At 45.6% G+C, this 25,035-nt stretch overlaps 1 protein-coding gene across 1 annotated transcript; it reads left to right on the top strand.

Annotated features, from left to right (window-relative positions):
* Nucleotides 1-23,827: 23,827 nt before the first annotated feature.
* LOC102410561 (keratin-associated protein 10-12-like) lies at nucleotides 23,828-25,035 on the top strand. Its single transcript, XM_006071526.3, has one exon. It carries the CDS (start codon nucleotides 23,908-23,910, stop codon nucleotides 24,766-24,768), a length of 861 nt encoding a protein of 286 aa, XP_006071588.2. The 5' UTR covers nucleotides 23,828-23,907; the 3' UTR covers nucleotides 24,769-25,035.

The raw sequence follows: 25,035 nt of genomic DNA on the forward strand, positions 1-25,035 counted from the left end.
CAGACACACAGCAAAAGAGGGTGTGAAAGAGTTCATTGCCTACAAAAGCGAGGTCCCTGGGTAGGACAGGCCTTCAGTCAGGCACACAATGTCTTGAGAGAGCAAAGTCTGCAGACTGGACAGAGTTTATTTTTCTTCCAGTTTCATTGAGCTATAATTCAGCTTATATAATTGTGTGTAAGTTTAAGGTGGACAGCATAGTAATTTGACATACACACATCATGAAACAATTTTTATAAGAAGTGTAGTAAACATCCATCACCTCATATAGGTGTAAACTAAAAGAAATCGAAAAAATCTTTTTCCCTTGTGATGAGAACTGTGGGTTCACTCTCTTAATAGCTGTCACATATAATGCACAGCAGTTTCAATTGTATTTATCATGTTGTACATTTCATGCCTAGCATTTGTTTACCTTCTAACAGTGTCTGTACTTTTTGACTTTCTTCCTCCAATTCCCCTCCCCGCATGCACCCACCTCTGGTGACCACAAATCTGACCTCTTTTTCTATGAATTTGTTTGATTTTGAAGTGTAACCAACGTACAGCATTTTGTTAGTTCTTGTTACACAACATAGTGATTCAATATTTCTATGCATTCTGAAATGATCACCATGGTGAATCTAGTAACAATCTGTTACCACATAAAGAGTTTACTTACTTGTTGACTTATGTTCCCCACATTGTGTACTTCATACCCATGAGTCATTTATTTTGTAACTGAAAGTTTGTATCTCTTAATCTCCTTCACCTATTTCTCTCCTTCCCCTATGTCCGTCCCCTCTGGCAACCACCTTTTTGTTCTTTGTATCTCTGACTCTGTTTTATTTGTTTTTTTTTTTTAATTGCACACAAAAGTGAAATCATACAGTGTTTTATCTTTCTCTGTCTTACTTTATAGCATAAAACTCTCCAACTTCATCCATGTTATCGCAAATGGCAAGATTTCGTTCTTTTTTATGGTGAATAGTATTCAGATATATGTGCATATGTATATAATTGCTGTTGTTGTTGTTTCGTTGATAAGTCATGTCTGACTCTTTTGAGACCCCATGGAGTATAGCCTGCCAGGCTCTACTGTCCATGAGATCTCCCAGACAATAATATTGGAGTGGGTTGCCTTTTCCTTCTCCAAGAGGTCTTCCTCACCAGGGATTAAACCCGTATTTCCTCATTGCAGGTGGATTCTTTACCACTGAGCCATCTGGGAAGTCCGTGTGTGTGTGTGTGTGTGTGTGTGTGTGTGTGTGTGTGTGTGTGTGTATACACACCATATTGTGTATGGTGTGAGAGAGTAGTGTAGATTGATTCTTCTGCATGTAGCTGTCCAGTTTTCCCCATACCATTTACTGAAGAGGTTGTCTTTTCCTGATTGCATGTTCTTGCCTCCTTTTTCCTAGATTAATTGACCATGTAAGTGCGGGCTCATTTTGGGCTCTGTGTTCGGTCCCATTGATGTGTGTCTATTTTTGTGCCAACACCATTTTGCTTTGATGTCTGTTGCTTTGCAGTATAGTCTGAAGTCAGGGAGAATGGTAGCTCCAGCTTTGTTCTTCTTTCTTAAGAATGTTTGACTATTTGGGGTCTTTGGTGTTCCCATACAACTTTTAGAATTATTTGTTCTATTTCTGTGAAAAATGCCCTTGGTACTTTGACAGAGAGTGCAATGAATCTATAGATTGCCTTGGGTAGTTTGGTCAATTTAATTCTTCCAATCCATGAGCGTGATATATCTTTCCACCTGTGTCACCTCCAGTTCCTTTCATCAGTGTCTTACATGTACATCATGAGTACATGTCTTTTACCTCCTTACTTAGATTTATTCCTAGATATTTATTCTTTTGATGCAATTGTAAATTTGTTTGTTTTCTTAATTTCTCTTTCTGATAGTTAACTGTTAGTGTACAGAATCGTAACAGATTTCTGTATATTAATTTTGTATCCTACAACTTTACTGAATTCATTGGTGAATTCTAGTAGTTTTATTTTTTGTGGTGTTTTTAGGATTTTCTATGTATAGTATCCTGTCATCTGCAAACAGTGATAGTTTTATTTCTTCTTTTCCTATTTGGATTTCTTTTTTTTTTCTTCTCTGTGGTGACTAGGACTTCCAGTACTATATTGAATAAAAGAAATGAGAGTGGGCATCCTTGTCTTGTTCCCTGATTTTAGAAGAAACGCTTTCAGTTTTTCATCATAAGATATGATGCTAACTGTGGGCTTGTCATGTATGTCTTTTATTATGTTGAAGTGTGTTCTCTTTCTGCCCACTTTGTTGACATTTTTATTATAAGTGAATATTGAGTTTTGTCAAAATCTTTTTCCACATTTATTGAAATGATCATACGATGTTTATTTTTTATTGTTAGCACATCGCATCACATTGGGTGATTTCCAGATATTGACCCATTCTTGCATCTTTAGCGTAAATCTCTTCTTTAATTATGATGTATAATTCTTTTGACGTATTGATGAATTCAGTTTGCTATGAAGTTCTTTTTTGTTTGTTTGCTATGATTAGGGAGTAGAACCCATGTGATAGTTCCTGTATGTGAACTGGGCTTGTGGGGCTTGAAACTCTTGCTAGGGTCAAAGGCGGGAGCAGGAGCCCAGACTTCCTCATCAGGAGACCAGACGTGGGGCAGAAAGAGAAGAGGGAGGCATGAGGCTTGAGAGCTGTCAGTAGTCAAATATCAAAATATATAGAATCTGTTACACACGCCAAGCTATAGCATCAAACTGTTCCACTCTATGTACATTATAGTTCTGTTTAAAAGCAAAAACAGTGGATGGAAAATGGAGATAGTGACTGTCAACTGGACTGACAGGTGCTCTTTAAAAATAGCAATGAAACTCAGAAGAAAATGTAAGAATATCTTCAAAGTACTGAGAAAATAGCTGTCAATCTATTTTACACCTGGTAAAAATATCTTTTAAAAATAAGGCCAAAAGATGTTTTCGAATGAACAAAAGGGCTTCCTTCCCTGGAGGAAGGCATGGCAACCCACTCCAGTGTTCTTGCCTGGAAAATCCCACTGACAGAGGACCTTGGTGGGTTACAGTCCATAAGGTCACAAACAGTCAGACACAACTGAACAACTGAGCGCACATGCACAATGAAAGAACACGGAGAGGATTTACCATGAACACATCCTGTGATTCAAATTGCCAACATCCACTGGTTCATAGAAAAAGCAAGAGAATTCCAGAAAAATATCTACTGCTTTGTCAACTACGCCAAAGCCTTTGCATGAATCACAACAAATTGTGGAAAATTCTTCAAGAGATGGGAATACCAGACCACCTTACCTGCCTCCTGAGAAATCTGTATGCAGCTCAAGAAGCAACAGTTAGAATCGGACATAGAACAAAGGACTAGTTACAAATTGGGAAAGGAATACGCCAAGGATGTATATTGTCATCCTGCTTATTTAACATATTTGCAGAGTACATCATGCAAAATGCTGGGCTGGATGAAGCACAAGCTGGAATCAAGATTGCCGGGAGAAATATCAATAATCTCAGATATGCAGATGACACCATCCTCATGGCAGAAAGCAAAGAACTAAAGAGCCTCTTGATGAAAGTGAAAGAGGAGAGCGAAAAAGCTGGCTTAAAACTCAACATTCAAAAAATGAAGATCGTGGCATCCAGTCCCATCACCTTATGGCAAATAGACGGGGAAACAATGGAAACAGTGACAGACTTAATTTTCTTGGGCTCCAAAATCACTGCAGATGGTGACTGCGACCATCAAATTAAAAGACACTTGCTCCTTGGAAGAAAAGCTATGACCAACCTAGACAGCATATTAAAAAGCAGAGACATTACTTTGCCAACAAAGATCCATCTAGTCAAAGCTATGGTTTTTCCAGTAGTCATATATGGATGTGAGAGTTGGACTATAAAGAAAGCTGAGCACCAAAGAATTGATGCTTTTGAACTGTGGTGTCGAAGAAGACTCTTGAGAGTCCCTTGGACTGCAAAGAAATCAAACCATCCTAAAGGAAACCAACCTTGAATATTCATTGGAAGGACTGATGCTGAAGCTGAAACTCCAATATTTTGGTCACCTGATGAGAAGAACTGACTCATTAGAAAAGACCCTGATTTCTGGGAAAGACTGAAGGCAGGAGGAGAAGGGGACAACAGAGGATGAGATGGTTGGATGGCATCACTGATTCGACATGTATGAGTTTGAGCGAACTCTGGGAGTTGGTGATGGACAGGGAGGCATGGCATGCTGCAGTCCATTGAGTCACAAAGTGTTGGACACATCTGAGTGACTGAACTGAATTGATTCCATGAAGGAAATTTAAAGTATATTCTTCAAGAAGAAGAATGGTTGGAAATGAAAGAAGTAATGGTGAACCAAGATAGTGTTAAGTGTATGGGTAAATCCCACAGAATATTTACTTTGTAAATCATTATAAATCAAGTCTGATTTGTAGAGCTCTCAGACAGCAAGATAGGGCTCAATTATTGTGCAATAATAACACAGTTTGGGGCAGATTGATGGAATGAAAGTGTTCTGAATATTTTGTGTTATTTGAGAAAAAGTAAAGATGTTGATCAGCCTTAGAACGTTGTGGTGGATTGCATACAGAAATGATGCCAATTCTTTGCCCACTTGTATCCACAACCTTTGCAAGTTGATTCTGTTGCTCTTGCCATTAAGCAGTGGAGTCTTATTTCTCCACCCCTGGAATTTGGGTGCATGTTGGGACTTGCTCTGGACATTAATAGAACATGGCCTAGGTCTCCAGAGGCCTTCCGTCCTTCCACTTTCTCTCTTGGTCACCCCAGCTGCACAGACTAGCCTGCTGGGTGATGACTGTACTCAGTCTAGTACTCCAGTCAACAATCAGCCAACCTCCAGGAGCTGAATCATCTGGCTGGCCCGTAGTGTACCCCAGACCCACAAGGGTCCTGTAGGGAACAATAGAACCATATGGATGACCCAGCTTAACTCATGACCTGCAGAATCTTAAACTGAATGAATGATTGTTTTACGGTACTAAAAATTGGAGATTGTTGTTATGTATGAATAACTGACTGATGCACTTATATTAGAACTTCTCAGGTGGAGCTAGTGGTGAAGAATCCGCCTGCCAATTCAGGACACTCAGGAGATGTAGTTTCAATCTCTGCGTCGGGTAGATTCCCTGGAGGAGGAAATGGCAACCCACTCCAATATTCTTGCCTGGAGAATCCCATGGACAGAGGATCCTGGCAGTCTACAGTCCATGGGGTCACAAAGAGTCGGACACAACTGAAGAGACTTAGCATGCATGTATGCATTTGTGTTGAGTAGGCATGTTAAAATATCTGTTTCTGCTGACTCCTTATTAGGTGCAACAATAAATATTTCCCTTACATGTATTTTTTCCCCAAGTTTACAAGCTCCATTTCTCCAAATGCATGGTGTAGCATATGTAATTAGAAAAATCTGTATGTGTATGGTCGGACTTACATTCAAGTTCTGGTCCCACCATGAATTACCTGAGAAGGACATGCTAAAATTTGTGGGCTCAGGGTCAAAGTACAAATGGAGGTATGGGTTACAGGCTGGCTCCTCCACTTTCTAACCAGTTCCATCCTCTCCAAAGAGTCCTATCCCCTAGCGGGAGGGTGCTGAGCTGCATCAACAGCCCTGAAGCTGTGAGTTGACATTTCAGGAGGAGGTTGTGTCTGTGACTTCTGGAGAATCCATTTAGCAGCTGCATGGTTGGACAAAGCTATGAGAGAAGCCATGATTCCATGGGATTTTATTTTAAAATCTAGAAGTTCTGGGGCCCTGGAGAGATGGAGAAACTAAAACAAGATTGCAAAATTCCCATTAAGTTTATGGGTCTTTGGAGCTTGAGTCAAAGCAAATCTAAACAAACAAGAAGGCAATGAGGATGGAGACAGCAGACTCCCAGGAGAAGATGCAGGATGTGATCAATAAGACTCTTTCCCAACAGCTCTGGCTAACTACCTGCTCTTTGCTCAGCTTCTGGACTCCATGGCATGGTGGCTGTGGGGAAGGGCTTAGAGAAAAGTGGTGGTGCTCGCAGCTGGAGCAGGGGTGAGACTGGGCGAAGGGCGGTGGGGTTGTGGGGAGGCAGGAGGAGTGTTGGGCAGGAGACTTTGGGTAGCTACTGAGAGATAAGAGGGGGATTTAAATCAGTTTTTCCACATGCTGTGGAATAAGTCATGCTGTGTATAGAGAATTCATAAAGGATTAAATAAAGGATTTTCCTTCCTTTCTTTTCAGTTTTAGTCACCCGGCTGGTGTTTTCTAAATACCACACCTTACAAAGGTGAGCTGTGCAAGAGGAACAGGAAGGTTCCAATTTGGAAACTTCACATTATCCTAAAGCCCCTGGATGCCACACAAGGATTAAGCGGTGGGTGTTTTGTAAGAGTTTGGTCATGGCGGCGGAGAAACTGTATGGAAGGGGTCAAGGTCAGTATAGGGAAGAAACTAAAAGTTCATCAGATAGAGAACAGATTTGTGGTTGCCAGTGGAGAGGAGGGAGGGAGAGAGAAGGAACAGGAGTTCATGATTAGCAGCTTCTAACTATTATACCTTGGATGGATAAACAACAAGGTCTTGCTATATAGCACAGGGAACTATATTCAATATTCTGTCTGTCTGTATGTATGTGTAACCATCACTTTGCTATACAGAAGAAATAAACACAACATTGTAAATCAACTATATTTCAATAAATTATTTTTAATTAATAAAAAATTGTAAAAAGTTCATCATGATAGTCTGGGGAAGAAGAGGTGATGACTTGGATCAGGGCTGGGGCAGGATGAATGGAAAGAAGGAGAAGGATCTGAGGTCTGGAAGGAGCAACAGGGGCATCTGAAGGTCACGGTTGCAGAAGTGAGAGACACAGGAGTCAAGGATGGGGCTGAGGTTTCACTGCAGCAGGTGGCGCTTCATTCACTACAATGACAGGAAAGAGGAAGGCGTTTCAGGGGACCTGGGGCCCCATTCTGGATATGGGGCCACTCTGGATATCCTGTCTTGATGCCCAGGAGCAGACTGGGGCCCCAGGAGAGATACTGGCCCCAGCTGTGGATTCAGAGTTTTCAACAGAAACCCCCAGTCACCAGGGAGAAGTCCACGTGTTTCCTAGTGACCACCTCCCCTGCGCTCACCTCACACAGAGCCAACCAAGAAAATGAGCCCAGAGCCAGCCAAGTAGCACAGGTACCCATGCCACCCTGATTCCCCTTACGGGAGTTGAGCATGAGGTGCAGAGCCCTGCCATTCCTCCAGGTTGTCTACATCTACCGACGGAGCTGCTAACACTACTGTTTGCAATCTCCTGTCCTTCAGAAAAAATGTCTACAACATATACGTTTTAATAGCTTATGTTACCGTGGTCCTCAAAACTCTAAAAATCTGTTCACTCCTTATGGTAAAGTCACTAATTCTTCTTCTTTTTTTTGAGTGCTAAGACACATCTTAATTAAATTAAAAGACGCTTGCTCCTTGGAAGCTATGACCAACCTAGACACCATATTAAAAAGCAGAGACATTACTTTGCCAGCAAAGGTCTGTCTTCCAGTAGTCATGTATGGATGCGAGAGTTGGACCGCAAAGAAAGCTGAGCCCCAAAGAATTGATACTTTTGAACTGTGGTGTTGGAGAAGACTCTTGAGAGTCCCTTGGACTGCAAGGAGATCAAACCAGTCAATCCTAAAGGAAATCAGTCCTGAATATTCATCGGAAGGACTGACGCTGAAGCTGAAGCTCCAATACTTTGGCCACCTGATGTGAAGAACTGACTCATTAGAAAAGACCCTGATTCTGGGAAAGATTGAAGGCAGGAAGAGAAGGGGACAACAGAGGATGACATCACCAACTCGATGGACATGAGTCTGAGCAAACTCTGGGAGTTGGTGATGGACAGGGAAGCCTGGCATGCTGCAGTCCATGGGGTAGCAAAGTGTCAGACATGACCGAGTGACTGGACTGACTGAAGACACATCTGCTCTCCTGAGGTCCCTGTTGGGCCCCAAGTTCTTGGCCACCCTCTCATCTAGGAATGAGGCCTGCCATGTGGTTTGCAAAATCAATGAATGGAGGCCAGTGTTACGTTCATCGTATCTGTTCACAAAGAGTCCCTCCAGGGGCAGGAGAAGTGGAAGCAGTTGGGGTGGGGTCTGGAGTGACTGCCAGCCACTCTGCTTTTTCCTGAGGACAAGATTCCAGATAACATGCTGGGTCTTGGCTTTCCATGTCAGCATGATTCTCCTCACAAAACCCACCAAACTCAGAGATGAAACCCAGGAGAGGGGGATGGGGGCTAACTTTCCTTCCTTGTGTCGGGGTGGTGCTGTGCTTAGTCACTCAGTCCTGTCCGACTCTGCAACCCCATGTACTGTAGCCTGCCAGGCCCCTCTGTCCATGGGCTTCTCCCACCTGGGAAATCTACTCCAATAGCTCAGGGCCCCCTGGGTTTGCCCCCGAAGGTGCTCGGGTCTCTGGGTTTTCCTACAGTAGACCCCCACGCTGTCTGGACAGTTCCCAGGCTTTGGAGACAAATGCCAGCCTTGAAGGGAGTAATCGATAGAGGCCACGTGGGAGGATGTGGAAGGGGACAAGGAGTCTGGGGCATCCTCCTTTGGCCCAGGTGGAGGGCAGCAGACGTGAGAAGGGCAGAGAGGAGGCTTCTGTGGACAGGTCGGAGGACAGGCAGGGAGGAGGCCGGCCTCAGTTTCTTTATCCATGCAGTGGGCTCCGGACAGCCCTCCTGCCTCCCCGCCACACTGAGGATGACCCAGTTCCCTCCGTTCCGTCAGAGTCCCTGCCCAGTGAGTCACCCAGGTGCGGCCAGACACAGCACACCTGGGAAGGACAGAATGATGTGGCCAGTGGTGCAAGTGAGCTCTGCCTCGTGGGTGAGTCAGGGCAGTTGCCGGCAGGACAGCACCCCAGGACCACTTCCTCCACACCCTCTGAGCAGGGGCCGGCCAGGCCCTTCTGAGAACTGGTCATTGAGTTATTCTTCAGGTGGACTTTAGAGTGCATGTCTCACTGTCAGAGGAGCCACCAGGCCTTCTGACGTTGAGGGGTGGGTGCTTTCTTCATACACGGCACAACTGCACCCACCGGGAGTCAGGGAGCATCCCTCATCCCCCTCTGCAGAGTCACTGTCCTTGGACGCTGGAATCCTGTGCCTGGAAGCATCAGGAAACTGCCCTTGCATCTACAGAGGTGCTAGGCAGGATGGATAGGAGCAGGGGCAACCCCAAAGTGGGCGATGAACGAGGCTGGAGCAGGGCCTCCTGGTCCACCAGAACACTCCGAATGTCTCTCTATCTCTGTCTCTGTATCCCTGCATTTCTGTCTGTCTGCATTTACGATGGTGACCTGAGAAAGCTCCACTGGAGAACCAGAACACATCCCCAAACCACCCAAACATAGAGCTGTGCTGGGCAGGTTACAGGAGGGCCAGCAGCCTGTGTGTACTTTCTGGGCAGGGAAGAGATCTGCGAGGTGCCTGCCTTTGACTCACTTGGCCTGGCACTGTGGAGACGTGCCTGGCTTCCCCAAGCAGGGGACATGCCTGGGAGTTCCCCAAACCCAGGACCGCCTCTGTTTATTACTGACGTATCTTTCTCCGGGGGTTATAGACGTCCACAGCATTTGAAGATACAGTCAGAGCTGGAGAAGGGAGCAAAGACAGGAAAAGGAGGGAGCAGGGATGCGGTCGGACCCCAGGCCCCTTTCCCCAGAGGGGCACCCATCTGCCTGTGAGGACACACAGACCCAGCATCCACCCGGTGACAACTGACTCTTCAGCTGAAAGCAGTATTTCCATGTGACCTCAAGTTCCTCTGGCTCAGAGGTGATTTCCCAGCTCTCCCCATGGGGTCCCTCATTCCCAGGCATGGGCCAGTCTTGGGTTTGGAACCCAGACCCTCATAGTGGATGGAGGGGCCAAGAAGCCTGAGCCCAGGGAGGTGGAGGCAGGGCAGTGAGGCTTTGAGCTGGCCCCCAGAGCAGGAACCTGGGGCAGGTTAGGCCTGAGGCAGGAGGGGACGGGTACCTGGTCTCAGGGGCGCTCACCACCTGGGGAGGCACAGGCTGACCTAGGCAGGAGACGGCAACTCACTCATTCAGATGGGTGGATCTGAGACCAGCACGGGAAGACGCTGCCAAGTCATCGGCAGGCCCTTCCCAGCTCCTGCCCCTCAGAGGACCCAGGCTCATCTGATGCAGACATGGATGAACTGTGTATCCTTCCAGGGTGCTTTGTCCCGTCACTCATCTCCCATTCTGGGTTCTGTGGCTCAACTTATCGACACCTCAGCTTCCCCACTGCCTCCAGAGACTGAGGTCAAGGCATAGCTTCACTCTGGTCAATGACCACACACCTGCAGACCACAGTCCTGGGGGGACCCTTGCCACAGGTGGGTCCTGTCTAGGGGACCATGTGACAGTGTGGCCTGGGGACTCACGAGGTGGCCAGGATCAGTGAGAGCCCCAGTTTCCTCCAGCATGCAGGGGTGCTATGCCACAGCCATCCATGGCTGATGCGAGTCCCCAGGGTGGTGTCAAGAGTTGCCTCTTTTTGTTGTAAGTTTTCAACAACTGGAATTCCAGTTTACACTTCAGGGATAAAAGTAGGTCAGGGAGACTGTATCCAGAATGAGGTCACTCTGAGGGGTGAGGTCGCCCCACTGTGGTCACAGCCAGCGTGCTTGGGTTGAAAACAGCACAAAGCAGGGTTAAGCATTGGGACCTGGGAGTCGGGGTTGGGGCCCAGGGGGGTCCCCGACCAACCCAGAGACCCTCATCCCCATCCAGGGAAGCTCCCACATTGCAGACACCCCATCTCTGCCTTTTGCTCAGAATCTAGCGCTCGTATCTCTCAGGTCCGAGAGTGTAGAATTCTCCAGTCATCCCAGACAGAATCTCATTTTGCCAAATACGCCAGCATCTGACGTTGTCGGTTCTTCATTTTTTGGACCACGCAGCATGTGGAACCTGGTGGGCTGCTGTCCATGGGGTCACACAGAGTCGGACACGACTGAAGTGACTTAGCAGCAGCAGCATGTGGAATCTGAATGCCCTGTGTGTTCAGTTGCTCAGGCAGGTCTGACTCTTTGTGACCCCATGGACTGAGGATGCCAGGCTTCCCTATCTCTTGGAGTTTGCTCAGACCATGTCCATTGAGTTGTTGATGCTATCTGACCATCTTATCCTCTTCCGCCCCTTTTTCCTTTGGCTGACCAGGGATCAAACCTGGACCCCTGCTTTGGAAGCTCAGAATCTTAACCATTGGACCACCAGGGACGTCCCATGTCAATCCTTTTAGACTAAACTTCTCTGAACAGTCCTTGAAGAATGAGAGAGTTTTACAAGTAAGACCTATAGATTTTCAAGACACAAAGCATACAGGGCCAAGTGCTGTGTGAAGCCCCTCCCCCACCAAAAATTTACTACTTGTCATTGCACAGACTTCCCCACTGGGTGGAAATTCCGGTTTCCTCACTTAGCCACTGGGCAGGCACTGTTCATTGTCAGCCCAATATCCATTTCCCCACATCTTAACCAACAGGATCCCAATTATGCCCAGGCAGGTAACATGACCAGCTAAAAGTATTGACCTCTTCAGACTCACTTGAAGCTACAGGTGGCCACGTGACACTTCCGGCAAACAAGGCATAGACAGAAATCCTCTGGTGCTTCTGAGAAAGCAATTCCTTCTCTGACTCAGGGACTGCCCTTCCTTCTCCTGTTCTTTCCTCCTCCTTGAACTACAGAAGCAATATCTGGAGCTGCTGCAGCCATCTTGCTACCATGAAGCAATGGTCTGGGGATGAAAGACAACGTTAATGGTGGTGGAGCAGAGAGACAAAAGAACTAGAGTCCCTGATGGCATTGTTGAGCTGCTTGCCTAAATATGGGGCCTACCATGTGATTTCTTATAATGTGAGATGTGCGCATTACTAAACCTGGATTATCTGGAGGATCTGTTATTTGTAGCTAAATGTTCCTAGGATGTACCTGAGTTTATAGGGGAGGCTTTGTGATATGATCAGAATACATCTGGACTGAAGTCAGGAGGGCATTTTGACCAGTCACAAGTGTACTGTTGCTCATAAAGACACAGGGGGCAAGCACATATAGGCTTCCTGGGCAAGTGTCCATGGCTGAAGCTGTGGGCCAAGTTCTGCTGTCCCAGAGTCCTGCACAGTGACTGTAAACCCTGGGGTGGTTATAGAGTCCCATGGGGTCTGCTGATGAGTCGAGCAATATGAAGGCAAAAACTCTGTTTCTTGGGAACCTCTGTTTTTGTCTTTCGATTGATTTTCTTTTGTTTTTACCATAAATTAGGCTCCTTTCTAACTTATCCTTCTCTATGTCTGGCCAAGAGTGGCAAGATTGCCAGTAAAAGGGGATGGAAAGGGTAAAGAGAGATTTCATTGGAAAACCTTTTCTGACACCGGTAAGATAACCATGTATTGTTGGAGGTAGAGGTTGGGAGGTATTTCCGAATCAGTTCAGTTCAATTCAGTCGAACAGATGTGTCTGATTCTTTGCAACCCCATGGACTACAGCACACCAGGCTTCCCTGTCCATCACCAACTCCTGTAGCTTACTTGAGCTCATGTCCATTGAGTTGGTGATGTCATCCAACTGTCTCATCCTCTGTCATCTGCTTCTCTCCCTGCTTTAATCTTTCCCAGCATTAGGGTCTTTTCCAATGAGTTGGCTCTTCACATCAGATGGCCAAAGTATTGGAGCTTCAGCTTCAGCATCATTCCTTCCAATGAACACCCAGGACTGATCTCCTTTAGAATGGACTGGTTGGATCTGCTTACAGTCCAAGGGACTCTCAAGAGTCTTCTCCAACACCACAGTTCAAAAGCATCAATTCTTTAGCACTCAGCTTTCTTTATAGTCCAACTCTCACATCCATACATGACCACTGGAAAAACCACAGCTTTGACTAGATGGACCTTTGTTGGCAAAGTAATGTCTCTGCTTTTTAATATGTCTAGGTTCGTCATAGCTTTTCTTCTAAAGAGCAAACATCTTTTAATTTCATGGCTGCAGTTACCATCTGCAGTGATTTTGGAGCCCAAAAAATAAAGTCTCTCACTGTTTCCATTGTTTCCCCATCTACTTGCCATGAAGTGATAGGACCAGATGCCATGATCTTAGTTTTCTGAATGTTGGGTTTTAAACCAACTTTTTCAGTCTCCTCTTTCACTTTCATCAAGGGGCTCTTTAGTTCTTCTTCCCTTTCTGCCATAAGGGTAGTGTCATCTGCATATCTGACGTTATTGACATTTCTCCCTGCAATCTTGATTCCAGCCTGTGCTTCATCCAGCCCAGCATTTCTCATGATGTACTCTGCACATAAGTTAAATAATCAGGGTGACAATATACAGCCTTAACATACTCCTTTCCTGATTTGGAACCAGTCTGTTGTTCCACGTCCAGCTCTAACTGTTGCTTCCTGACCTGCATACAGATTTACCAGACAGGGAAGGTGGTCTGGTATTCCCATCTCTTTAAGAATTTTCCACAGTTTGTTGTGATCCACACAATCAAAGGCTTTGGCATAGTCAATAAAGCAGAAGTAGATGTTTTTCTGGAACTGTCTTGCTTTTCTGATGATCCAGAGGATGTTGGCCTTTTGATCTCTGGTTCCTCTGCCTTTTCTAAAACCAGCTTGAACATCTGGAACTTCATGGTTCACATATTGCTGAAGCCTGGCTTGGAGAATTTTGAGCATTACTTTGCTAGCATGTGAGATGAGTGCAATTCTGCAGTAGTTTGAACATTCTTTGACATTGCCTTTTTTGGGATTGGCATGAAAACTGATCTTTTCCAGTCCTGTGGCCACTTCTGAGTCTTCCAAATTTACTGGCATATTGAGTGCAGCACTTTAGGATTTGAAATAACTCAACTGGAATTCCATCACCTCCACTAGCTTTATTCATAGTGATGCTTCCTAAGACCCACTTGACTTCACATTCCACCATGTCTGGCTCTAGCTGAGTGATCACACCATCGTGGTTATCTGGGTCATGAAGACCTTTTTTTGTATAGTTCTTCTGTGTATTCTTGCCACCTCTTCTTAATATCTTCTGCTTTTGTTAGGTCCATACCATTTCTGTCCTTTATTATGCCCATCTTTGCATGAAATATTCCCTTGGTATCTCTAATTTTCTTGAAGAGATCTCGAGTCTTTCCCATTCCATTGTTTCCCTCTATTTCTTTGCACTGATCACTGAGGAAGGCTTTCTTACCTCTCCTTGCTATTCTTTGGAACTCTGCATTCAAATGGGTATATCTTTCCTTTTCTCTTTCGCCGTTCACGTCTTTTCTTTTCTCAGCTATTTGTAAGTCCTCCTCAGACAACCATTTTTCCTTTTGGCATTTCTTTTTCTTGGGGCTGGTCTTGATCCCTGCCTCCTGTACAATGTCACAAACCTCCGTCCATAGTATTTCAGGCACTCTGTCTATCAGATCTAGTCCCTTGAATCTATTTGTCACTTCCATTGTATAATCGTAAGGGATTGGATTTAGGTCATACCTGAATGGTCTAGTGGTTTTCCCTACTTTCTTCTTTCCTATTTCCACATAGGACTGTTTTTATCAGAGAAGTGTTTTGGTTTTCTTCCTGTTTGACAAGATTGCACACCAAGTATCACTGACATTGGCATGAACTCAGCATCCTGAACCCAAATATTTACATTCCATGTGAATTAGTCCGCTGGGTCAGCTCAGGTACCACCCTGAACACGGGAAAGGATGCCCTGCTGGATGCAAGGCTCAGGGCCCCTGAGGGCAGTCATGTGAAGCCTTGACCCTACGTGCCAGGTGAGACACCTGTTGTTGTTCTGTTGCTCAGTCGTGTCTGACTCTTTGCAACCCGATGGACTGCAGCGTGCCAGGCTTCTCTGTCCTTCACTGTCTCCCAGAGTTTGCTCAAACTCTTGTCCATTAAGTCAGTGATGCCATCCAACCATCTCATCTTCTGTTATCCCCTTCTCCTCCTGCTTTCAACCTTTCTCAGCATCAGGATCTTTTACACTGAGTTGATTCTTCATACCAGGTGGCCAAGGTATTGGAGCTTCAGCTTTAGCATCAGTCCTTCCAATGAATATTCAGGGTTGATTTCCTTTAGGATTGAGTGGTTTGAACTCCAACAGACTCTCAAGAGTCTTATCTAACACCAGTGTTCAAAAGCATCAGTCCTTTGATGCTCAGCCTTTTTTGCGGTTCAGCTTTCACATCTGTACATGGCTATTGGAAAAACTGTAGCTTTGAGACTCCTGAGAAATCAGTGACTCTGTTGCCTTTGCTCTGCAAATACAAGGCCACGGGCCAGACCCAACCTATCTGCATTCTGTGAGCTGACTGCACGCAGGACACAGGTCACGGGGCAAGCGGTGAAGCACCCACTGTCTCCTTCAGGAAGAGCTGCTCCCGGCTTCCCAGAGGGCTGGCTGCACAGAGGAATTCAAGCCCCATGGGTTCTGGAAGGCAGGGCTCTGGGGCTTCCGAGAAAGATGTCCTTCAGATATCCTTCAGCTGGTTCCCTGCTCTGTCCTTCCCTCCCCATCCCCACCCTGGCATCCCAGATTCAGCAGTGGGGCCATCTCATCCACCCCTGGTACTTGTCATCAATAGAATTTGTGTTTCTGTTACTCCCGCAGACAAACTTGACTGCTGTTAGACCATCTGGGGGCCAGAGACAGAGGAGAGAGTCTGGGGCTTCTATCTCTCCAACAGCAGAAACTATGTTCCTGACCCCAATCCAGGTCAACCAACCAGGCTGCACACCCCAGGGAAGTCAGGGTCAGGCTGTTAATCTGTATCTCTTGTTTTAGGCATACTGCTCGCATACAGTAGGTACTCAATGCTTGTTCAATTGAGCCATTCCTCTCCTATTTGAAATAAGGACGCCATTCAGCTTTGACGAGAAGGGCATTCTTTGTTGTTGTTGTTGTTATTGTTGTTGTTTTCTGCTTTTGAAACTCAAAAAGAGATCTGCAATGCTCTAATAATTTAGGCATCTTCATTTACCTGGAGGCTTTCAGATAATTCATGTTGTAAGCTGTTTGATGATGTTCATACTAGGTCCATCTGGGACAAAGTACTAACCAACACACATACACACATCTTAGACAGGCCATCTTTTCTCAAGATGTCATCCATAGAAGATACTCCATTATTTTATGGAGTCTAAGCAGAAACAGTGGCTTCCAACTAAACTCCGCTATGCCATCATTTGGAAGATGTCTCCCCATTTCAGAGATGTTAAAATTGGCCTTGACTTTCAACAGCTAAGTCAAAGATTTCTCTTGGTAAATGTCACCTTGCACTTGAAAATATGTGGGTTGGTTTCAAATATCTTTTAATATGATTTCTAAGATAATTCTACAGTGATGAGACTCTGTATGATTCCAATACGATTAGACCATGAAATTTTTTGCACCTTGTTTTATGTCCCTGGATATGTTCTAGTGTTTCTTGGTTTATAGTCTATGAGAACTTGAATAGAATTTGTATCCTGCTGTTGTGTGAAAATTACATAAATCTTAATTACTTTGAATTGGTTCATGGTGCTTTTCAGGTCTATTATATCCATTTACTTTTCTGGCTATTCATTCTATTAATTTTTGAGAGTTTGATATTGAAATTCCAACCGAAAATCTTTAACTACTTACAAAAATAATTGTAATATATAGTGAAACTATACGTAACTTTGTTCTGTATTTTCCAAGTCTCCTGTGAATGTGCTATCATACTTTCATAATTTAAAAAATAAAGAAAGAAGAAAAGTCTGGCATTTAGTCAACAAAGTATAGTAGTTATTTATCTTGACTTGATGTGTGCTATGATTTATATACCTGAAATAAATTAAGAAACTGAGATGCGACAGTAATTATGAACCATGAATTATGTGCTTTGGCACAGGTAATGTGGGAATTCAGAGGGGAGAAATGCCAGCTAGTGCTGAGTCATATCGAGGAAGGATTTTAAAAGAAGATGAAGTTATCTGGGCCCCAAAGAGTGACACTCTAGCTTCAAGGAGACACCAGGAAGTGGCATCATGGAAAATCCTCCAAGCTTAGGCGTGGGGAAGGGGTCGGGGTGGGACATAGGGGACCCAGTCAGATTGACTGCAGCTCAGGTACGATGCTGAGGATGCTCATCTGTGCACGGAGATCTTCACACACATTGTGTTGCAGCCCTCACACCCCGAAGGAGAGGCAGATTCCCCAGGAGCATGCATTACGTACTCAGGAAGTGCTCCCAGGAGAGCCTGGTAAAGGGCTGGGACCACCAGATCAGGGACTGGAAGAAGGTGAAGTCCTAGCCCGATCCCACAGGGACACTGAGTGCACATCCCATCTTGGAGAAGGAAGCTGGGTGCTCATCTGTCTGTCTGGATGGATCCAAATCCCCAGGCACTGCAGGCTAAGATGTGTGGCAGAATAGCTCCCCCAAGCAGTCCTACAAGGAGACCTGCAGGCAAGGACTGCTCTGAGCAAGCCCAAGAGGTGCACAAGCGTGGGAAATGGGTTGGAAAACATGTGGGCACAGCCCCAGTAGTGTCAGCCCAACAGGCTTAATTACCCCCTTGTACAGACGAAGTAACCATGGTCTCTAAGGTGACACTTCTGGAAGCTAGAAACAGGCTCTCTGACTCTGAATAAAGCACTTCATGCATTTATTTATCCATTTGATGGGCAATTACCTATTTTTTCACTTTTTTTTTTTTTTTTGCTATAGCCACTGCTGAGAAAAGGATTTGATTGCACAGTAAAGAAACTTGAATTAAAATGAGAAGGACAGAACCATCAGTGAGCTGTGGAATTTTTCAACTATCTTTAGGTGTCCCTTTGTTCTACATTAAAATAGACATAGATAGACGATAGATAATTGACAGATAGATGATAGAGTGATAAAAATAATACCATAAGGAGAGCATAAGACAAAAAACTAGTTAAAGGACTTCCTGGTAGTCCAGTGGTTAAGAATCTGCCTGCAATGCAAGGGACATGGGTTCAATCCCTGGTCCAGGAAGATTCCACATGCCTCAGAACAACTAAGCCCATGCATCACAACTACTGAAGCCTGAGAGCCTAGAACCCATGAGCCAAGACTACTGAGCCCAGGTGCTGCAGCTACTGAAGTCTGAATGCTCTAGAGCCTGTGCTCCACAACAAGAGAAACCACAGCAAGGAGAAGCCCATGCATTGCAACTAGAGAGTACCCTCTGCTCACCACAACTAGAGGAAGCCTGCGTGTAGCAAAAAAAAAAAAATAATAATGTTAGGAAAAAAATACATGTAACTTGTGAAACTCCAATACTTTGACCACCAGATGTGAAGAACTGACTCACTGGAAAAGACCCTGACGCTAGGAAAGATTGAAGGCAGGAGGAGAAAGGGACAACAGGGATGAGATGGTTGGATGGCATCACTGACTCGAAGGACATGAGTTTGAGCAATTTCCAGGAGTTGGTGATGGACAAGGAGGCCTGGTGTGCTGCAGTCCATGGGGTAGCAAAGAGTCAGACATGACTGAGCGACTGAACTGAACTGAACTTGTACCACAGAAAATGTGCTATTTTGCTAATATTTAAGAGCTGCCAAAATCAGGGGGGGGGAAGACCAATGCATCAATATTTGAAGTGGGCTGGAGATAATGAACATCAACTCACAGAAAATGAAATGCAAATAGGTTTGAACATACAAAAGGATTCTCAAAGTCATATTAAAAGAAAGGTAAATATTTTGAAAACCACAAGAGATTCTATTTCTTAGCTATCAGAATGACAAAAAGCTTGATGACACGTGCAGTTGGAAAAGTTGTATAAAACAGACATTCTCACATGCTACTTATAGGAGTGCGAAAATGGAACAACCCAATACAGAGGGGAATTTGACAGGCTCTACTAAAATTTCATGTTGATCAGGTAGCTCAGGAGTCAAGAATCTGCCTGCCAATGCAGGAGACACAAGAGACATGGCTTCAATCCCTGAGTTGGGAAGATCCCCTGGAGTAGGAAATGGCAACCCACTCCAGTATTTTTGCCTGTGCAATTCCATAGACAGAGGAGCTTGGCAGGCTACAGTCCATGGGGTCACAGAGTCAGACACTATTGAGCACCACCACCCCTCATCCAGTGATAAACAGTAAGCATTAAAATCTAGAACTGCATCCCAAAGATATACTGGCAAAATTAGAACATGAGACCCTGATGCTGGGAAAGATTGAGGGCAGGAGGAGAAAGGGGAGACAGAGGATGAGATGATTGGATGGCATTATTGACACAACAGACATGAATTTGAGCAAATTCCGGGAGATAGAGAAGGACAGGGAAGCCAGGTGTGCCGTAGCCCCTGGGGTCGCAAACAGCAGGACACGACTAAGCGACTGAACAATCTGTTGACAATCAGTGACAATCTGTTCACTGCAGTGTTACTCAAAATAGTGAAGTACAGGAAGAAAAACAATTGTCCTTCAACTAACTATGCTGCATTCATACATGGAGTGCTGTGCGGCTCTAAGGAGTGAAGGAGGTCTCAGTACACTGCTCTCGAGTGGGCTCCAGGATATGTGGATGAGGGAAAAGTAAGGTGCCAACCAGGGTATTTAAAAGGCCACCCCTTTTGTAAGAAAGGAGAATAAACAAACACAGATTTTTGGTCACATTTGAAAAAAATAATGGAAAGATGAACCAAAACTTAATAAACTATTAACCCATAAGGGGAATTAAAAAAACAGGTGGAGGGGACTGTGGTGCAAGCCAGACCTCTGTGCATGAATCTTGCAGGGAGTTATTGGAGGTGGTTCTCAAAACACAGATTTCCACGAGGAAAGTGATATACAGACAGTCAGATTACTGCCAGCAATCTCACTGGAGCCGTCTGGAGCTGACTCGTATTAAGTGGCAGGAGTCAAGTATTAACTATTCAGGAATTTCACAAACTGGCTGTTAAACTACTGGTAACTTGATCAAGGTGTTCTACTGGACATGATCAAGGTGTTCCTGTCTGAGGACTGGCTCGGATCTAGGAGCCAGGAGGGGAATCAAGCTTTCTATTGGGGTGACTCCCTCCCCTTCCCATTCAACCGTCTTAGATATCTGCTATTTTAGGGGGTTGGTTTGTGGGGTGGGTATTTTGTTTTACAGATTTTGAAGAGTATACAAGTGATGGAAACTAGCTTCCTGAAAAAAGATGGTGATTTGCAGTGCTTGCCAATTTTCTTGATGTAAATGCTCCCACCTTGGAAGAACCCTGCAATCAAGAGAAGTGTGCATGGATGCATTCTCAGTCTCTCAGTTGTGTCCAACTCTGTGCAACCCCATGGACTGCAGCCCTCCAGGCTCCTCTGTCCATGGGATTCTCCAAGCAAGAATACTGGAGTGGGTTGCCATTTCCTCCTTTGGGGATCTTCCCAACCCAGGGACTGAACCTGCATTTCCTATATTGGCAGGCAGATTCTTTACCACTGAGCCACCTGTGAAGCCCCAAGAGAAGTTTATGTAGTAAGAATTATCCCAGGTTTTCCCCCGCCCCCAGCATTCACCCATGCAACAATACAAGGGAAGAGAAGCACCCCAACATTTCAAGGATGGCTGAGCACAGAGTTCAATCCTGAAACATCATTATGGGCTCTGTGTTCATAGGACAGAGGGAAGGAATATCTTTAGTCAAGTCCAGGCTACATTCAGCTCAGAGAGGGTCCATCAGGCCAACAGACCAACTCAGAGCTCATTCCCATGTCTTTGAATGTGTAATTGGAATGGAAGTCCCTGGTGTTTAAAACAACCCCACATTCGTTCCAAGCTTTGGAAGGAATTCTCATATTAAGAAAGATAAGCCTCTGAAACTTCTTCCCCTGTGCCCCAAGTCAGGAGAGTGCTTCAAAATCAGCCTTACAACCTGGGAGCAGTGGCATAAACTAGCGCTGCTTTAAAGACCTGAAGGATGTGGAGGTGGTTCCCCATAACATCTCCATTCACCAGTCTACAAAAACCAGTTGGATTCTGGGAAATGACAAAGAACTACTGCAAACCCACCAGTGAGTAGCTGCTACACCAATTGCAGCTGCTACGACACGTGCTGGGTTTGCTGGAGCAGCCGAACCCAGCATTCAGTGCATGGTAAGTAGATAAATCAGATCTCATCAGCATTTTTAAAGTCTATCAAAGGACACTGTCAAGAGAGGGAAAAGACAACCAACCCACAAAATGAGGGGCAATATTTGCAAAAAATAATTCTGAAAAAGGGCCTAGTAGTCAGAGTACATAAAGAACGCCTATAACTGGACAACAAGACAAACAATCTAATTCAAAATGGACAAAGTCCTACCATAGACATTGTCCCAAAGGAAATATGCAAACAAGCACAAGAAGGAATGTCATTGGCCATTAGGGAAATGCAAGTTAAACACAAGGAGATGCCACTTCATGTCCACTAGGGTTGCTATAATTTAAAACAAACAAATAAATGAATAGAAAATAAGTCTCAGTGAGCACGTAAAGAAATTGGGATCCTTGTACATTGCCAGTAAGAAATGTAAAATGGCACAGCTGCTATGGAAAATAGCCTAGCGGTTCCTCAAAAGTTTGCCATATAATCCATCAAATCTACTTCTAGGTATACACCCAAAAGACTTATTAATAAAAAGAGATATTCAAACAAAAGCTTGTACACAAATATTCATCACACCTTATTCGCACTAAGAAAAATGTATTGTTGTTGTTGTTCAGTCACTCAGTCCTGTCTGATTCTTTGCAACCCCATGGACTGCAGCACCCCAGGATTCCCTTGTTCATCACCATCTCCTGGAGCTTGCTCAAACTCAAGTCCATTAAGTCAATGATGTCATCCAACCATCTTATCCTCTGTAGCCCCCTTCTCCTCCTGCCCTCAATCTTTTCCAGCATCAGGGTCTTTTCCAAAGAGTTAGCTCTTCATATCAGGTGGCCAAAGTATTGGAGCTTCATCTTCGGTCCTTCCAATGTATATTCAGGGTTGATTTCCTTTAGGATTGACTGCTTTGATCTCCTTTCAGTCCAAGAGACTCTCAAGAGTCTTCTCCAACACCGTACTTCAAAAGAATAAATTCTTTGGCACTCAGCCTTCTTTATGGCCCAACTCTCATAGCCATACGTGACTATACGGACCTTTATGAGCAAAGTGATGTCTCTGCTTTTTAATATGTTGTCTAGGTTTGTCATAGCTTCTCTTCCAAGGAGCAAGCATCTTTTTAACCAAAAGGTATAAATGGCCCAAATGTTCATCAACTATGGATAAATAAAATGTTGTCTGTTTCTATGAGGTATATTATTCAGTCATAAAAAAGGATGAAGCACACATGTATGCTACAAAGTAGCATGTATGCCACATGTACGCCAAGTTGGAGTCAGACACAAAAGGCCACCTACTGTGTGATTCCTTTTATATGAAATGTGCAGAACAACTAAAGCCATAGAGACAGAAAGCAGAGCAGTGTTTGACAGGGACTGGGGAGGGTCTACTTAACACTACAAGATTTCCTTTTGAGCATGTCCTGGAACTAGAGAGTGGTCATAGTTGTACAATGTTGTGACTGTACTAAATGTCCCTGAATTGAACACTTTAAAATGGTTAATTTTATATTATTTGTTACATGTAATAAGAAACATACCTGTTAAGGATTTCCAACAGGGAGGCCCCTAGAGCTTCCCTGGTGATCCAGTGGTTAAAAATCCACCTGCCAATGCAAAGAACATAAGTTTGATCCCTAGTCTGGGAATAGCCCATGTGCCACAGCTACCAAAGCCCATATGTCCTAAAGCCAGCGCTCCGCAATAAGATAAGCCATTGCCAAGAGAAGCCTGCCCACTGCAACAAAGAGCAAACCCCATTTGCCACAACCAGAGAAAGCCTACATGCAGCAACAAAGACCCAGCTCAGTGAAAAGTTAGCTAATTAATTTTTAAAGAAGAGTGAGGTCCTCAGACTGTGCAGCACTGGGTATTTTCAGTGTTGTAAATCTTGGCTGATCTTGTAGCCGGGGTATTTGTGTTTTAATTTAGAGACTTTAATTATCAGTGATATCCAGTAGCGTTTCACACGTTGATTGGAAATTTGAATGAACTGTGTGCTTGTGTTTATTCTTTTGTATCATATCCTGCTTTAGTTGTAAAGACTTTCAAATTTTATATTGCATATATTTTCTAGCAGTTCAATATCTTCACTTTATATGCCAAAAATACTTCTTTTGGATTCTGATTGAAGTTATATCAGTGATGGATTGATCCAGAAAGAGTGGTGATTCAGTCTACACCTCTGAGTTTCTTGCTCACAACTCTCGGGTCCCAGTGGATATATGTTGTGTGTGTTCTTTGATCAAGTTTACTATTTGGCTCACAACTTATCTTTTTAGTATTGCTCTTAGGTATAGTTTGGGCTGCGGTAAAGCTAGGCATCTTTCCCTATGTATTCTCACACTGTCGAGCCTGGCGTGAAGTGGGGAGTGGCTGCAGCAGCTGGGAACTTGTCTCACGCTCAGCCCCTCCCTCTGTGAACGTGATTTAAGAACCCTGGCAGTCATTCAGCAGAAACTTGCGTCTTGCATTCTCCACGAGTTTTCTGGAGCCAAAAAAAGAACAGATGGGAAAACAGACTCTTGCAACGTACTCACATGTTTAATGAGTAAAACCTAATTGTAGAAAACACAGCAGCTCTAATGAGGGTCTCGTGCAAACAGCTCCAAACAGCAACAAGGAAGGGAGAGCGTGGGAGCCTCCAACCAGGGCCATGCGCATACCCAGGGCAGGTATAAAAGCAGACATCCCCAGCACTTCACTCACACACTCGCACACACTCACATCCTCACCCTCATCCAGCCCCACCACCTCCACCATGGCCACCTCTGCCCTGTCTGTCTGCTCCAGTGACCTAAGCTACAGCAGCCGGGTCTGCCTGCCCGGGTCCTGTGACTCCTGCACCGTCTCCTCCTGGCAGGTGGATGACTGTCCAGAGAGCTGCTGCGAGCCCTCGTGCTGTGCCCCCAGCTGCTGTGCCCCGGCCCCCCACCTGACCCTCCTCTGCACCCCAGGGAGCTGCGAATCCAGCCCCTGCTGCCAGCCAGCCTGCAGCAGCTCCTGCCCAGCCTCGTGCTGCCAGCAGTCTAGCTGCCAGGCCTCCTGCTGCACCTCCTCCCCTTGCCAGCAGGCCTGCTGTGAGCCCGTCTGCTGCAGGCCCGTCTGCTGCACACCTATCTGCTGTGAGCCCGTCTGCTGCACACCTGTTTGCTGCACACCTGTCTGCTGTGAGACCTCCCCCTGCTCTACCTCCTCATGTTGCCAGCAGTCTAGCTGCCAGCCCTCCTGCTGCACCTCCTCCTCCTGCCAGCAGGCCTGCTGTGAGCCCATCTGCTGCACACCTGTCTGCTGCAGGCCCGTGTGCTGTGAGGCTTCCCCCTGCTCAGCCCCCTCGTCCTGCTGCAGACCTTCCTCCTCCTCCGTGTCCCTCCTCTGCCGGCCTGTGTGCCGCCCCGCCTGCTGCGTGCCCACCTCCTCCTGCCAGCCCAACTGCTGCCGCCCGGCCTCCTCCGTGTCCCTCCTCTGCCGCCCCGCGTGCCGCCCCGCCTGCTGTGTCCCCACCTCCTCCTGCCAGCCCAGCTGCTACCGCCCGGCCTCCTCTGTGTCCCTGCTCTGCAGGCCCACATGCTCCCGCCTGGCCTGCTGCGTCCCCGCCTCAGCCCCGGAGCTCTGCTGCTGACTGGCCAATCATCTGCCCTCCACAAGCTGCTGTCTCTCTCACAAGCTCCAGGAGCCCCTCTGCTGGCCCAAGGACCTCCCCTCTCCCAAAGGTGGACATGCAGCTGCTGCCCAGAGGGGATTTGAACTTGGCAGACATCCCAGAGAGCCCTCGACAGGGTGGACGGTGGGGCCCCAGGAGCCTCCTCTGCAGGACGGGCTGCTTGAATCCCATATGACAAACATCAGCTGCTCTAATGAATAAAGCATTTGTGTCAGGAAATAGGTA

Source organism: Bubalus bubalis, chromosome 1, assembly GCF_019923935.1.
Source record: "Bubalus bubalis isolate 160015118507 breed Murrah chromosome 1, NDDB_SH_1, whole genome shotgun sequence".
In the NCBI taxonomy this organism is placed as follows: domain Eukaryota; kingdom Metazoa; phylum Chordata; class Mammalia; order Artiodactyla; family Bovidae; genus Bubalus; species Bubalus bubalis.